The 15,598-nt window shown below is 41.0% G+C and overlaps 1 protein-coding gene across 1 annotated transcript in view; it reads left to right on the plus strand.

Moving 5' to 3' along the window:
* CERS4 (ceramide synthase 4) overlaps window positions 1-15,598 on the plus strand; it is a 46,281-nt gene that overhangs the window by 7,311 nt on the left and 23,372 nt on the right. Inside the window, exon 3 of the mRNA XM_040538015.1 lies at window positions 6,150-6,323. Within this exon, the coding sequence (XP_040393949.1) occupies window positions 6,150-6,323 (174 nt within the window). The remainder of the gene's footprint in view (window positions 1-6,149; window positions 6,324-15,598) is intronic.

Here is a 15,598-nt window from a genome sequence, read left to right on the forward strand (position 1 = left end):
ACTGCTTCCTGAGGTAGAAAGGAGGAGGAAACAAGTTCGTGAGTTGTATTTTGGAATCTGGAAAGAAGTTGGAAGTTCTGTGCTATTCTGGGCCAGAATTCGTACAGCAGAGACCTAAATCACTGCTGCATCTACATTCCCAGTATGTGCTGCATAAACATTAAGGCAGGGGCAGAAGAGTTTAGGGGAGGGAATATTGGTTTGATCAAAAAGCAAACTAAAAACTCCAGCGTAATCTCTGTTTTTATTATTATGGATCTTTATATTATCTTCCTCTTAACAGTGTAAGCAGTGAACAGTGGCTAATGCAATAACGTCTAGCTTAACACTGCAGTTAAAAACTGGACAGCAGATACCTACACCTAGTTTTCTTCAGAGTGGATAGGTAATTACCCTGTTCTTTATGAAGATTTTTAAGTCTTTTTTCTCTCTTTTTCCCTCACCCTTATCTCCTGCATTCACATATGCAAATTTATATGAGTATTCATGTAGCTATATTCTAATGTTTAGCTTGGGAATAGATTCTGTAAGGGAAGCAGCAGAATGACTCTTTGAAGATGTAAGCAACAGTTACGCTTTCTGGGTAAACCTGCTTAGCCATTTTAACTGTGAGACGAGGAGTAACCTTTCTAGCCAGATTCCGTGCTGCTTCTCAAACAGTTCGGCTTTGAAAGTGAAACTATATAAATATGTCCCTACGGGAATTAAGTGTAGTGGTGTTACTGATCCACGGCTCAGATTTCATGGAGCCCTGTAGTGCTATTCTCTGCTGTGGTGCTTAGATACTGCAGTTGCATTCCTCCTGCAAAGCACAGCAATTTCTGCTTTCCTAGCAGCAGTTCAAGTGCAGCCTGATAGGAGAAACCTTTGTCACTCTAAGGATTCAGACAGAAATGTCAAGTTAAAAAGAAAAAATCAAGAAAGGTAAGATTTAACAATGTAAATGCAACTGGCAGGACTGCTGGACTGTGCTAAATCCAGTTGCTTCAAGACCTTGTGTTGACTTCAAGGAGCCTTATTCAAGTATATATTGAGTGCCTGATCTTGTCATGGTATAGGCTTAGCCTTGTCCTAAGCCTTGCCCTCCCTGTGCCCATGGCATAACTGTGATAATTCTCTGTTCTTGATTTCGTCTTCACATGCACATTCTACTACAAAATTAATGCTGTTTTTTCAGCATTTACTCTTAAGCTCACTGTGAAATCCTAATGCTGATCTGTTCAGTGTCACGTATGGGGGAGTGTTTTGCAGTGTTGTTTTTTCCTTTGTTCTTGCTGAACTTTTCTTTGTGAAAGAAGCTTTTTGTTACTCTTGTATTCAGAGCTGGAGGGCTTCTTCCTGTATATTATTACAAAGCTACAACTAAAAACACAGGATGTGCTGTGAGGTGTAAAGAACTTTTGAAAAAGAAGTAGGCCAGTTGATGCTCTTCTGGGGGTGCTCAATGGGCATTTTAGAAGCACCATTGTCTTAAGCTTCCTAGCTACCTCAACTTGAAAACTTGGCCTGTCTAAATTGCAAAAATATAAATATGTTGCTTCACACTGTACCTTCTTCTATATTTTTGTGATGTATAATGATAGCTGCTGAGATAAAGAAAACTTTGAAGAAGGTGACCTGACTGTAGTTTGCACATGAGAGTAGATTAGATAATGGATGTTTACTACTTTAGTATTTTGAATCTAAGAATATTCCCTCTAAGCAAATTGCAAGACTTACTTTAAATATTCCCTGCTTGGCAGAGTTAAGTTGCTGTCCTCCACCAAGCCTGTGTTTGCTATCATGGAGTTCTGGAGGGAGAATTCTTGGTTGTGTAATATACCGTGCAGCTATCGTTACACATCACAAAAATATAGAAAAGGATACAGTATGAAGTAACATATTTAACTTCTTGCTATTTAGACAGGTCAAGTTCTCCAGTTGGGGCAGCTGGAAATCTGAAGATTGGAAGAAAGCTGTGTTTCTAAAATGCCCATTTGATCACCCTCAGAAAAGCAAAGCTAGTTATTGTGGCATCTTTCCCTAACATGCCTATTGTCTGCCCTTTGGAATAACCCTGTGGTACTGAAGAAATGTTTTCTGAACAGCTGAGGAAGGAGGGAAATGTAATTTCTCTCTAGAGTTCTCTTGGGTGTTCCTGATGTCCTTAGTTACAATAATCTAACTGCAAGCTGAAGCTGTTTCCAGGCTAAGTCACTAAATGATCACAAATCTACACTCCGTTTCAAGGATGCAACTCAACCTTTCTGCTCCACCCCAGGACAGAGTAGAGGAATCGGGTGCCTTGTCCCCAAGCAGGCATGCAGCAGTTGCAGCTACAAGACCCAGGCTTTTTCGGCCACCAACCAGATAACTTCCAGAAATGCAGATCGTGAGATATCTGCGATCAGCCCGCTATGTCCATATGCTAGAAACTCCATGCAGGTTATGACAAGGTTATGAAACTGGTAGATCTGCTTTTTGCTGTGCAGTGTCTGTGGTCAGTTGTATCACCACAAGTCCCAGCTGGATGTGTTTAATACTAGCTGCTAGCTCATGTTTTTCAGACATTGCCCAGCTTTTCTGAGAACACAGTCCTGCATGGGCAGCCAGAGGTCATACAGCATCTTGGTAGCTGTTTGAGAAACCCAGGAGGGCGTTTTCCGGGAACTATTGTCATGGACAACTCAAAATACGAGGCCTCTGTGCTCTTGCTGACTACACTCCCTAGCTTTAGTATTCTTCATATCTGTGTGGTGTGTAGGTCATTAACTAGCCCTGTGACTCCAGCCTGCTCCAAGAGAAGAAACCAATACCTTTTTTTCCAGACTTCAGGCACAACAGCACCGCTATAGTGTTCTGCTTTTGGTGGCCACGCATCATGTTATTCAAAAGCTCATTTCATGAAACATGCTTTTTTAAGGTAACAGGATGTTTCATTTGTTGCTGGCACATGTAAATCTACTGACCTATAGATAATATAATAGGAAATTGTCACTTCTCTTCATAGCAATACTTGGAGTGTTTGTTCTGCCTTTGCCCCCGTTATGCTGCTGATCAGTGACAAATGAAAGGATGAAAACCATAACAAGGATGGTTGGAAAACATAAATAGTACAAGCCCATCACAAGAAATTGTTATGTTCTACTTCTGGAATCAAAGAAATCCCAGCTTCTTTCCTGAATGGGTGTGTCTTAACTCACTTGCTAAATATTCTGAACTTTCCTTTGTTTTGTTAACCTTAGAATCACAGAATCATAGAATGGTTTGGGTTGGAAGAGACCTTTAAGATCATCTAGTTCTACCCCCTGCCATCGGCAGAGATACTTTCTACTAGATTAGGTTGCCCAAAGTGGCCTTGAACACTTCCAGGGATGGGGAAGCCTTATAAGGCTTATTTTTCCTCTGCCACCTCTTGTAATTCTTGTGTCTTAACAGAAACATTTTGCTTGTCAAAATGGCTTTTGAGGATGGGAAGGCCATTTCAAATTTAACTCAGTTTCATATCAGAGAGTCCCGTTAATGAAAAACATGTCCAATATATTACTTTTTCTGACTACAACTGAGAATTTTATCAGCTAAGAACATTTACCAACACTGTTGAGGATGGTGTCTTTCATGCCTTGTATAGCTCTTTGTAATTCTGGCACCTTGCTTAGGTTATCTGACTTTCCTAGCTGCTGTCAAGTACCTATCTGAAGTGTACAAACTGTTTTGGAACATTATCACCACACTTCATAGTGACAACATGCTGAATTCATTGCCAGCTAAGTCAATACTTGTACTGTTTGCTTCTGCATACACACTTTCTTGTCTATAACTATAGAATTTTGTGCAGAAACCTGTATTCATGCAGTCTGAAGGACACTTAGGCACATCCTGAAAACTTGGTTCACTGAGGCTCTGAGGTTCAGTGTATTTGCCAGCTTGTCCCAGCTTATATCTTTGTCACCCAAATGGAACTATACTAGTTAATAGCATGTTTACTGAGTAGTCTGAACAGATTTCTCTAGCATGAAAATATGTGTACTTCAACTAGCTTCTCTTTTTAATGTACAGTGAATCCTGTCATGACTCTTCTGTGGTCCCGGCTTCAGCTGCCTTTGCTGAATCACCAAAGGCAAGACAGAAAGGGAATTAGCTCTGAAGCATCCTATGGCAAGGGGACAGATAGTGGATAGCAGGTTGTTCCCACCTTAAAACACCCTTCTTGTGGGAAATTAGGTTATACTCTATGCCCCAGAGAGTCAGAGAGATTCAAGAGATTTGGCAGGCAACTTAAAATCTGTTACATCTTGACTGTCAGGTTCTTAAAACAGATTTTGAAGAGTCTATAAAAGATGTTTATCTTCATTTTATGTACCAATGATCTTAGTCCAGACATTGCACTGGAAGGAGGGCTAGCAGACTGAATGGAGAACAGCCTGGAAGTGGTAACAAGCCAGCAGATTCCGGAGTCCTGGAAGCTGCATGAGAAAGAAAATGCTGTGATTATTGCCAAACTGAGATCTGGCGAAAGACCTCTGTGTTCTTTTCAGTGCTAGTCAAGTTGGGTGCTGCAGCAAGAATGGATATCGTTCTTGTGGTCATACTGCTTCTACTCTCAGATACACTTCTACAGTATAGCAGGCTTCAGATTTCTCAGAGTCATTTTGGTGTTGTTCATTTAGGTATCAGATGCTGAAATCAGGGAATGCAGGGAGGAAAAAGAGAACACATTTTTAGTATGTATTTTTTCCTTTTTCTTTGTTGAAAAGGGGAAAGTGTTTTCCTGCTTTGTTGATCTTAAATGCTCTGAAAATTGCATTCACTTTGTGTCAAATACAGATATATTTGCAATCAATTTTGTCATCATACTGAATTGGCTGTGAATGCTTCAGGAGAAATGAGAGTCAAATTTGAAGAAACAGGGTCCTGTTTTTCCCTGTTATAATCAGATCAGAAGACACACAGATGAATAAGAAAGACCAAATCAAGAAGAGAGGTTGTGCTTTAGATGATATCCCTCAGACTCTACAAAATTATGGAATAAGCCATATCTTCAGTTTAGCTAACAAAGGAACTGCTCCTGAACTAAAGGTATCTTCAAAATAAAATATATGATTTCTTTTCAATCTGTTAAGCAATTGTCCTTGCAGAAAATGGGCCAGGGTTTGGGCCTCTCCTGCATGAGATGTTTTATGATATTCGGGTTTAAATTACATGTTTTTTTCCCATTGGTTTCGTAAGATGGCATTTCCTGTGTGCTATTGAAATAATCTCAATGGGCATCTAATTCCCTTACATAGTTTGTACCTACGCAGAGTCTGTTTGATTTGTATTCAGAACTTGTGTTTGGGATATTTGTTGTTACCAGTCAGAATGAGAAGCCTGTAGTGGAGAGCAGCGCAGCTCCTGTTTGTGTGTGAGCTAGATTTACCAAGCAGCAGTGTTCTCATGCTGAATGGTTTGGTAAACCCATTTCACTCTTTTATGCTCCTAAACTCTCTGATCATATATGTAAATCACACCTTCAGTCATGGTCTTTAAGATTCATTGAGATTTACCACTTAGCACAAAAAATTCTTACCTGGAAGTACTTTCTTTAATCATGTCAAGCAAAATATAGATCTATTTTTTTTAAAGGACAAGCCTCGGGATAGTATTAATTACCGCGCACACATACACATACACGCACAGTGGAATTGTAATATGTAAATAGAAACAAACAAATACAAAAGATCAAAGACTAAAAAGTAGGGATATGTACATATAAAGGAGAACTGGTAGCTAGCCTTGGAACAGACTTGCCAGATCTTCATGATACCAAGCTGTCCTTCCTATAGAAAGGGATCTATGAACCTGGGAAGTTACAGTACTCAGATTAAAACTTTCCGATACATCTTGTTGAGCATGACACTAGTGTGCTCTGTTGAATTTTGAGGCACTTTTCTCCATGTTAGCCTTTTTTGATTCCGTGCCAGGAATCAGCAGTCACTGAGCACCTGATAAAAATCTGCGAGTAGGTTATCAGGTCCTTGGGCATTGATGCATTCCACACCTCTTCTACTTTCATAGCCAGATGCAACCTCAACTAGGGTGTAATCCTTCCTCTGCTTCGCTGGCTTGTGCTGACAGGTTTGCTATGTGCTAGACTATCCTCAGTGTATTCTGGTCTCTCTTCCTTCCAGGATGGCACGCTCTCTGAATGAATGGCTATGGCAGCACGAGTTCTGGCTCCCCCCAGGAATTACCTGGGAGGACATGAAGGAGTCTGAAGACATCCATTATCCTCAGCCTCGTGATCTCCTGCTCAGTATTCCGTTTGCTTTAATCTTGGTTGTCATTCGATACGTCTTTGAAAGGTAAGTTATTTAGTGCTCTTTGGGGTGTTTTAGGGATAATACTGTCAGTTTGGGTCCAAAAGCTGGCTTTATTGTCTGTACCAAATGTATGATAAGGAGGTTCACAGAAACTCCAGGTCATAAAGTGTGCTGATGTAAATGTTTCAGCTCTTTCTATACAACTCTGTTTACTTACTAAAGAAGTGTGTTGAATATAGGACACAAATCCTACCCTTAAGGTCTAATTATAAGCAGTGTGACTTCCCACACTTAAAACAAGCAAGCCCTAGAATTAAGTTTATGCTTGTGCTCTACAAGGCAGACATGCAGTTTCTATTGCACATTACTTGCTATTTCTGGGCCATGTGCAGTGGAAATAATGCTTAGACTACCCAAATACAGTTAAATCTCCCTTATTTCAGGAAATGGGGATCTAGGATATCCCACCCGACAGAGGAGCCTGAATAAGATGCAGTAAGATAAGCTGAGACATCTGACCTCAGAATCAGTACTGGCATAGCCACATGAATATATGCATTTCATTGACCACTGTTCTGGATTCAGGAAGTGTAATTTCCTTGGGGAGCACCATGTAAAGATATTTGTAGCTGCTTCCTCTGGGTTGAGGCCTGCCACAGCCACTTGCAGCGCTGGGCTGCCAGAGTCTCTCTTCCTTTTCTCCTACTACTACCAGACCTGCTTCAGTGGCTGCTTTTTGCAGATTCTGGGGTATGATCTTCCAGGATCAGCCCAAGAGTAACTCTGTCTCTAGGATTTTTCTGGCCAGAGCCATTTGACTATTTTACACATTACTATTCAGCACAGAAAAATTGGGAATTATGGCGAAAGCACAGCTAGAAATCCCACAAGGTTTGCTGGCTCTGATTTTCATTAAGGTCTTGAACTGCTGCTGTTGCTATAAGCAGTTTGGCTGTAGTTAGTATTGTGTGCGACTCAATATAATTTGCTTGTGGATTAACTGAGTGTTACTTTAGTCTCAGCCATTGTCAGGGCTGCAGAGTAAGACCCCTTTCATGATTCTGAAAATTATTTAAATGGTCTTCACTGGATTGAAAAATTGCTATTACAAGTTGTCTGAAGAGGTGTTCTTTTGAAATAGCTTAGTCAAAATCCATAGTGGTTTTAAGCTCAGAAAGAGCTTAAAACTCTTTTGTTCAAAAGAGTTTTTAAATGAAAATTTTCAAAAATTAAAAAAATGTTTTTGTCATCCTTTTCAAAAAAGAGTCTGTACAAGAAAATGGTTATAGACCTTTTTGAGGGCTCGAAACATGTTTCTTCTCCAGATTTTCTGTGATACAAGGACAAATTGAAAAAGTTTTTAGAAATAGATTCTGAGCTCCGCTGTGAGAATGTTTTTATGTAAAAATACTGGCATTAAATTGGGTTTTTATTAAAAACAAATGCATGAATGATTACTTAAAGAATCTTCTTTTGATGATACAAACTTGGAATCCAAGTCTTTTCTTTGTAAATAATATGTTTAGTGTGCATTCCATTAATTCCATAGTTTTTATCCTGCATTTTCCTGAGGACATAGGTGTCTCAGTTACCTCCACTGATGTGGGAACCAAGGTGCTGTAGGTAACCATTAAAACAGAAGTGAATCACATTTCTTTCTTGCTGACCTGCAGGACATGGCTGTATACAGTACCTCTTTAGGCAGGTATTGTCCTTCAGTCACTTGGACACACTTGCAGCGTAAAGCTAGAGATTAAGCCCCAATGTTCTGCATTGGCTAGAATTGTGAGCTCTTCAGTACAAGGAAGACATGGACATGAAGAAGAAGGAGCCAAACTCTTCTCAGTGATGCCCAGTGACAGGACAAGAGGCAGTGTGCACAAACTGAAATGTATGATATTCCCTCTGAACACAAGAAAACACTTTAGCTGTGAGTGAGGGTGGTCAAACATTGGAACAGATTCCCTGGAGAGGGAGTGGTCTCCTTTTGTGGAGACATTGGAAACCCAGCTGGACACAGCCCTGAACAGCTTGCTCTATCTGACCCTGCCTGAGCGGCAGAGTTGGACTGGATGATCTCCAGAGGCCACCTCCAGCTGCAATGATTCAGTGCTTTTGCAACTCTGTCCCTTTATTCCTCTCCCCCCTGCCATACTGGTCCTAGTCAGCCTAAATATCTTTTCCATCTCCTTTAAGATGCTCCTGACCAGATCAAAAGATTCTTATATTTCCTTTCCAAGCTCTACCTAAGTTGGGAGAGTTTCCACAGGCGTAGGCCTACTCATGCATTTTAAAACTGTTTTGATTCACAGACTTCATTAAATAAAAGCTTCTTGTCACACCCTTAGGAAAGATAATATCTCAAGCCCATTTTACAGGTCCAGGAACCCTGTAATCATACCACTATCTTACCTATGCAAATTACAAGCTAGTGTTCTGAGCTATATTCTTGTTTGTCCTAACTCTCCACAGTCATTTATTTCAGCATGAAGTTTTCTCATCCTTAATAATTACCATTTCACATTCAGTTCATCCTGGAGAAGAAAGGTTCCCTTAGAGAATGGGACGTATGAATCAAGTCCTCTGTTTCTCCGTTACCTTCTGTGTACAGTAGGGCTAGGACCATTTAAACTCATTTGCACAGAGTTTTGAGAATTGCAGATTGAAAGGACGTGTGTTATTTCTCATTCTCCATGTAGATGGCCATGACTTTGTAACTTTATACACCTGTGGGTCAATATGAGTATGATTTTGGAGAACATAAGTAGGCTAACAAGTTTAGTTTCAATGGCCTTAGCTTGGCCTCTGGCAATTGATTCTACCCTCATCTATTACTTGCAACTGTGCATCAGGTGCAGAGCATTTTTTTCTCTAGATGTGCACTTTCTTCCTTGTGGTGCCTGCTCCAGGATTTCAGAAATGCTGTAAACTGTTATCATTTATCTGTGTCAGAATTCCAAGAAAATACAAAGAGACAAGAAGTTCAGAGAAGGTTCTGCAAACCCTGATTCACCAACTGCATTAGACACCATGCTTGGCATTTTTTAATGGTGCCATCTTCTTATTTTGGAGATTAAACCTGGGAAAGACCCTGCTACATTGAGCATGTTTTTTCCTCTCCTTGGCACCTGCTGGCTCAACTTGGAAAAACTGAGACAGCAGCGTCCGACAACCAGTTACTCTGTGCATTAGGTGGTGGCTGTGGGAAGAGGCTACGCAGTAGTTGGGTGGGGCCTGGGAGAGCTAAGGAGATTGTGGGTGCAGCCCTAGGGGAAAAGAAACAACTCACGCTTCTGTGAAGCAACTCCTCTGTGAGCTAGTTTGCTCTGGGTAAGTTGGGAAAATATGGGGCATTTGGTGCTGATGAGAGCAGAATGCACACTCCTAGTCTTTGCCACAATATTGAAGCAGATGCTGGGGGAGGTCGGTAGTTCTGTCCTGACAAAAGAGAGGACCTGGAAGTTGAGAACCCCTTTCTCTGATAGTTCCAGATTGTGCTTATGAGTATGAGGAATGTCCTGCACCTGTATCTGGTGCCTGAGTTTAAACACTTGCATACCCATACTTGTGCTTGGGATTGCCCCGACCCAGATGCAGGACCTTGCATTTGGCCTTGTTGAACCTCATGAGGCTCTCAGAGGCCCACCTCTCAAGGCTGTCCAGGTCCCCCTGGATGGCATCCCTTCCCTCCAGTGTGTCAACCACACCACACAGCTTGGTGTCATGGCAAACTTGCTGAGGGTGCACTTCATCCCACTGTCCATATCCCCAGATAACAAAGATGTTAAACAGTACCAGTCCCAATACTGACCGCTGAGGAACACCACTCATCATTGATCTCCTTTTGGGCGTTGAGCTGTTGACCGCAACTCTTTGGGTGCGACCATCCAGCCAATTGCTTACCCAGTGAGTGGTCCATCCATCAAGTCAATGTCTCCAGTTTAGAGACAAGAGACAAGTTCTATAATGTTTGAGACTTCACAGAATTACAGAATTGTAGGGGTTGGAAGGGACCTCGAGAGATGTGCTCATGATGAGATGAGATCATCAGGTCCAAACCCCAAAATGGGACTTCTTTCAGATGATGGACTTTTTTCCATCAAAGTCAATTTCTTGGAGTTTTGCGGTTATGAAGAAATCACAGCTTTTATTGTAGTGTTTCTTGTCGATGTTGTTACGAAAATAAGGAAACTGAAGTGCTTTCTGGCTAATAAAGGACAAAGTTGATAAACAAAATGTACGTACATTTTAATAGTCCTGATTTTGGACTTGACCTGTGATTTTTGGGAACTGAAAGTCATTGTCAGTAAATTTGAATCCCAGTAGTTTCCAAATTGCAGTACAGGAGGATTTTATTTGTGAGAAGACTGTGTGCAGAGGAGGGTTTTCAAGATACCAGGTTCAGTATCCACCCGGAGACACTCTTGTTGCAAGTAAGGCAAACTGCATCTTGGACCGTATTAGAAGGAGTTTGGACAGCAATTTTTGAGGTTGTTTCTCCCTCAGCTTGGCACTGTTTAGAGTATGTCTCTGTACTGTGTCCAGTTTTGAGTCAGTATCCCATACTTAGACTGTGGTGTCCTGACATCAGTTGTGATTTTCCTGAAGTTGCATTAAGACCAGGGTCTTAGATGCACAGTCTGTGTTTCAGGGGGTCATTACCTCCTCATGGTTACACTCTAGAGCTGTCTCAGTCACTCATTTCTTAACTGTCTGGGAAATAGCTAATGAATTTGCAGCTTATGAAAGTAAAGTTTCCATAAGAACTGTGTTGATATGCTTCCTTTGGGGGGGATGACAGCATTTTGATTACATTTTGTATGAGGAAAGAACTGTTCCAGTAAATGTAGAAAAGGTTTTTAATAGGAGAAAATGATAAAAGATATCTCAAACCTTACATACCCCGAAGTGGTTCTAGATTCTTTGAGCTGAAATAGCTGAAACACCAATTTTCAGGCACAAGTACAGAGCCTGAAATTCTAGCCTGTGAAACACTTTTGTGAAGGAAGGTAGGGACTAGAACAGGCTCTGAATTGTATGGAGTTCTGTTCAAACCCACAGTAGGTGTCATTGGTGTTAGAAGTCCTCAATCTAAATTGCTTTTTTCTGTCCATTCATTTCTGCATTTCTACTTGGACTGCAGTCTCTGAACCCATCCATGATTCATATGTGTTTCTAAAGGACTTGGCTTGCTTTCAGGTGTTACACAAATAACAGTCATTACAAAATACATGTCAAAATCAAAGCATTCTGTCTGAAGAAAAACCTGAGGAAACTCGTGAATCTTTAGTTGTCACCAACACAAAATAGAAGACTCAGATAATTATTTGTTTTTATACTTTTAAAATCTTTAGTAAATAGAACCATAGATTCTAGTCCAGGTTAGCTACAATCAGCTTAAATAAATTATCTGTACTGTATATATGCATATATATGTGTGTTTGCATATATATATATACATACTTCAATACTCTTATATCAGTTTAATCCTGGACTATATAGCATTGGTAATAATTTAGTACTCATTTAAATACAGCTCTATAAACAACATTGATGTTTTTAAAGGTGCTTATCATAGATTTCACTGTCTGTTTGCAGAACAACTTTGCTAGTGGGAAGTGAGCATTGTAGGTAGGGATGTTTTGGGGAGGAGAATGAACATGTTGCCAAACACTCTTGCTTTGGAAGGAGATGCAATGACAAGAGCCAAAATGGAGAACTTCTGGGCTGTTCCCCTAGTAACTGGTCCTTCAAACATTTGGTAGCATGTAGAAGAGCACTTCAGAAAAGACTCTCTTGGATTTGTCAAGTGATTCTGTCAAACCTTCAGATGCACTTGTGTATTCTGCTTCCTCTGAGCTGCATGGGCTGTGAAGAAATGTCTTCAGTCATGGAGAGATTGATTTTATTTTTTTTGCATTCAGTTCTGAAATAAGTGAGAGGGGGAATGGGTGGCAGTGTTAACTTTTTGCTGTTCTTAATGCAGTGAGGGAGAGTCAAACCTGCTGTACGTGATACTGTCTGGTGCCTTCACTCATTTTGTACTGTGCCTACTGATTCTCCTCAGCCCTGTATTAAGATCAGCAAATTCAAGGTTGCTGTAGTCCAGGTTATAACACCTTTCTCTCTTCTATCCATTCAAGGATGGAAGTGGTGCACTGTAAGCCATTGAATAGGAGCCAGAGACAATTCAGTTTTAATTAAATTATTTGAAGTTGCAAAAATGAAAAAAAGGCAGTTTCAGTTATGGAGCTCTCTGTGCCTTGATTATCCTCTGTTAGGCTGCCTCTGTGCTTCTGCCCCAAGTTTGTCATGGAAACAGTACCAGCAGAGCAAATTGTGTCCTTCTGAACGCCAAGTGTTCCTTTGCCGAGTCCATTTCATCACTGGGGGTTGGGAGATGCTCTCATAGATTGATTCTGCTTAACCAGCTAGAGAAATTCTCACAAGTGATCTTCCTGCTTCTTTACCTTCAGGATCCAGAGTAAAGTGTTAAGTGATATGTATTATCGCTCAGATTAGTTAGAACATGGGATTCCGGCATCCCAGCATCTCTGAAGGCAGTAGATGTGAAGAATTGGGATATTTTTTAATTAAAAAAAAAAAGTTTATGAATGTGATAGTATTTAGAGATGTGCAGCACTTAACTCAGGTCATCTTCAGATTTCCTTCAGGCTGCTGCTCTGAGATCCTATTCTAATATCTACATTCTCTTATCGTTTCCCTCAATTCAAACAAAATATTTTTGTTCCTTTGTGTATGTTAACCACAGGTTGACACAGGATGAATCTAATGTTGTGTAAGCTGACGTGAGGTTAATGAAAAGGTAAATGATGTTTAAAGCACAAAAGACTGTAACAAAGATCTGCCAGTTCACAGTCTTGTGGTTTAGTTTTCATCCATCTTGCCAGATGGTGAACTGCCAATTAAATCCTACCTAGTGGCTTTCAGAAAACTGGTTTGCAGTCAATCAGAAATGACATCTTCATCTTTGTTGGCTGCAGTGGTTTCTCTGGCTGAAGCCACACTGCTATAGAGGTTTCCTTTCAAATCTTCCCATAAGTTCATGCTCCATCTGCCCTGGACACCAGGGAGTGCAGCATAATGAAGAAGTCCAGATCAGTAATTAGGTCAGATTTGCTACTCCCCCACGATCAGCAGTGAGCCCCAGTGTAGGGGTTTGGGGAACTGAAGTTCTGGTTTCTGAACTTCCAGTGTCCTGTTAAGCCATCTTTTCAAGCAATTTTCTTCAGCCATAAAGGTTGGAAGCTTTTGGTTTTCAATGAAAGGTTACCTTCTGAGGTAGCTTTCTGATTTACTTCTGATCAGTTTTGGCTTCGTAAGACATCCAACTTCTTCAGCTTTGACAACCTCACTATACATGCATTTACAGTAAGGACAGAAGTATTTTATGGAGATAGCTTATGCTTGCAGATTGTAGTGTGAATTTCTGCAGAAACGTCCACTCAAAATTTCCCAATCCGTTTGCCTTCAAAGGCAAACCATGCAACTGACTTTATTATTACAACAAAGTAATTCTTATTATCTGGAATAAAACCTTATGGAAAACAACTACACCAATCTTTTAAAAAAATAATGATGCAATTTATTTAAATGTCTACTAACACGCACTCAGGTACAATCGAGATGAGTACAATGTAAGCTTTATATCAGAGTATAAAGGTACAGAGCTTCAGATTTCCACTAGCGCTCAGAATTAGCCCATGGGCACTTGGGAATATAGATGACCCTGGTCCACATTGCTGCTGGGTGAAACTGGCTTGTGGAGTACCATTGTCTAGCTCCTCAAGTGGTGAATTTGTTTGCGTACTGCTCATTCTTCATCTGGTGGAGAATTCAGCTGATGTAGACTTGTTTTTCAGAACTTCTTGGCTGCTGCTGGGGACAATAGATGTCTGTCACCACTGCTGTTACCAGTGCTTGGCAGCATGAATGGGACAAGTAAGAGAGAAAACCAGTAAAAAGAATAATCTCTTCAAGATGAAAAGCAGCTTCTGTCTTCCCTTTCACAGATCCTGTGACACAGATTCAAAAACACTGATGAATTTCAGTCTCCTTGTAGCAAAAAGTTACAGTGATGCTAGGAAACTAATAATAATTTATCCAGATTGTGCAGAATTCAAGATAAATGGTGCAACAAAGTACTGTTTGATGCCTCGTTTAAAGGCACATTCACTCTCCAAGACACAGTAGCTCATTCAGCTGCTGCCTGTCTCATCCTAGCTGTAGCTGCAGCTTGTATAATTCAACAGATGTGAGGGAGGAGAGCCCCCACAGCAATAACTTTATGGTTTGATTCCAGTCCTATATGGTGAAGAAGTGTAGGGAAAGGTACTCTGAAAGCTATAGAATTAGGACTGCATATACACTTCCTGTGGTCCAGTGATTTGAGTCTGTTTGATTTCCAAAGATAAATACACAAATCTGACCAAAACTTCCTTGCATTTTACCAGAATTGAGACAAACGAGCACAAAGGCCTTAGCAACTTCTTGCTTTTAGAAAGTATGTGGGAGATAGCAGTGCTCTGCCCTGAGTGCTCCACATCTGAATCAGCACTTGTACACTCTGGCCTGGTTAGAAGGACATCCCTGGAAACTAATGCCAATCCTGTCTAGCCTAGGCTATTTTCAATGCTCCTTTATGAAATTAGCTTGCATGGCTTTCTCCTCCTCAGCTTTTGAAGTGGTAGGTGACTACTGGCCAGCCTAGGGACTCTGCTGAGCAGCTACAACGGAGCGATGACAGCACAGATCCTTGTGGTACTGTTTTTAGCCATAGGGCGGACATCAGGGGTGCCTAAAAGGTGGTGCTCCCTGCGGTCACCTGGTGTGACCTTGTTCCACTGAATCCACTAAGGAACACCAGAGAGTTTTCCTTGTAACCTGGCCATTGTTTTGCTTTGTTCTGTTTGTAACTCTAGAAGACCACCCATAGAGATCACATCACCCTTTTGCATGCCCTGAACCATGAGGGTGGTTGTTCCTGCGCCTGCTCTCCATGTAGGTCTGTGAGGATAGTTCCTGGTTTTTCCCTCTGCCTGTGGTCATTCTCAAGGACTTGTTCCAATGGCATCTGTAGCCAGCAACAGGCACTTCTCATGCCTGCTGTGAGGTTTAAGGGCTGGTGAGTGTCATTGCCCTCAAGGATCAGGCCCTGCCTCAAGAGGACCTTACAAATTTCTCGGTAGTTCCTCATCTGCGTGAGTCCATGGCTTCATCTCTATCTCCAGGGTTCTGCTGAACTGTTCAACCAAGACAGTTGTGTTGTTCCTTTTATATTTTGTATGGTAATAACT

This window comes from Cygnus olor, chromosome 26, assembly GCF_009769625.2.
Source record: "Cygnus olor isolate bCygOlo1 chromosome 26, bCygOlo1.pri.v2, whole genome shotgun sequence".
Taxonomy (NCBI): Eukaryota; Metazoa; Chordata; class Aves; order Anseriformes; family Anatidae; genus Cygnus; species Cygnus olor.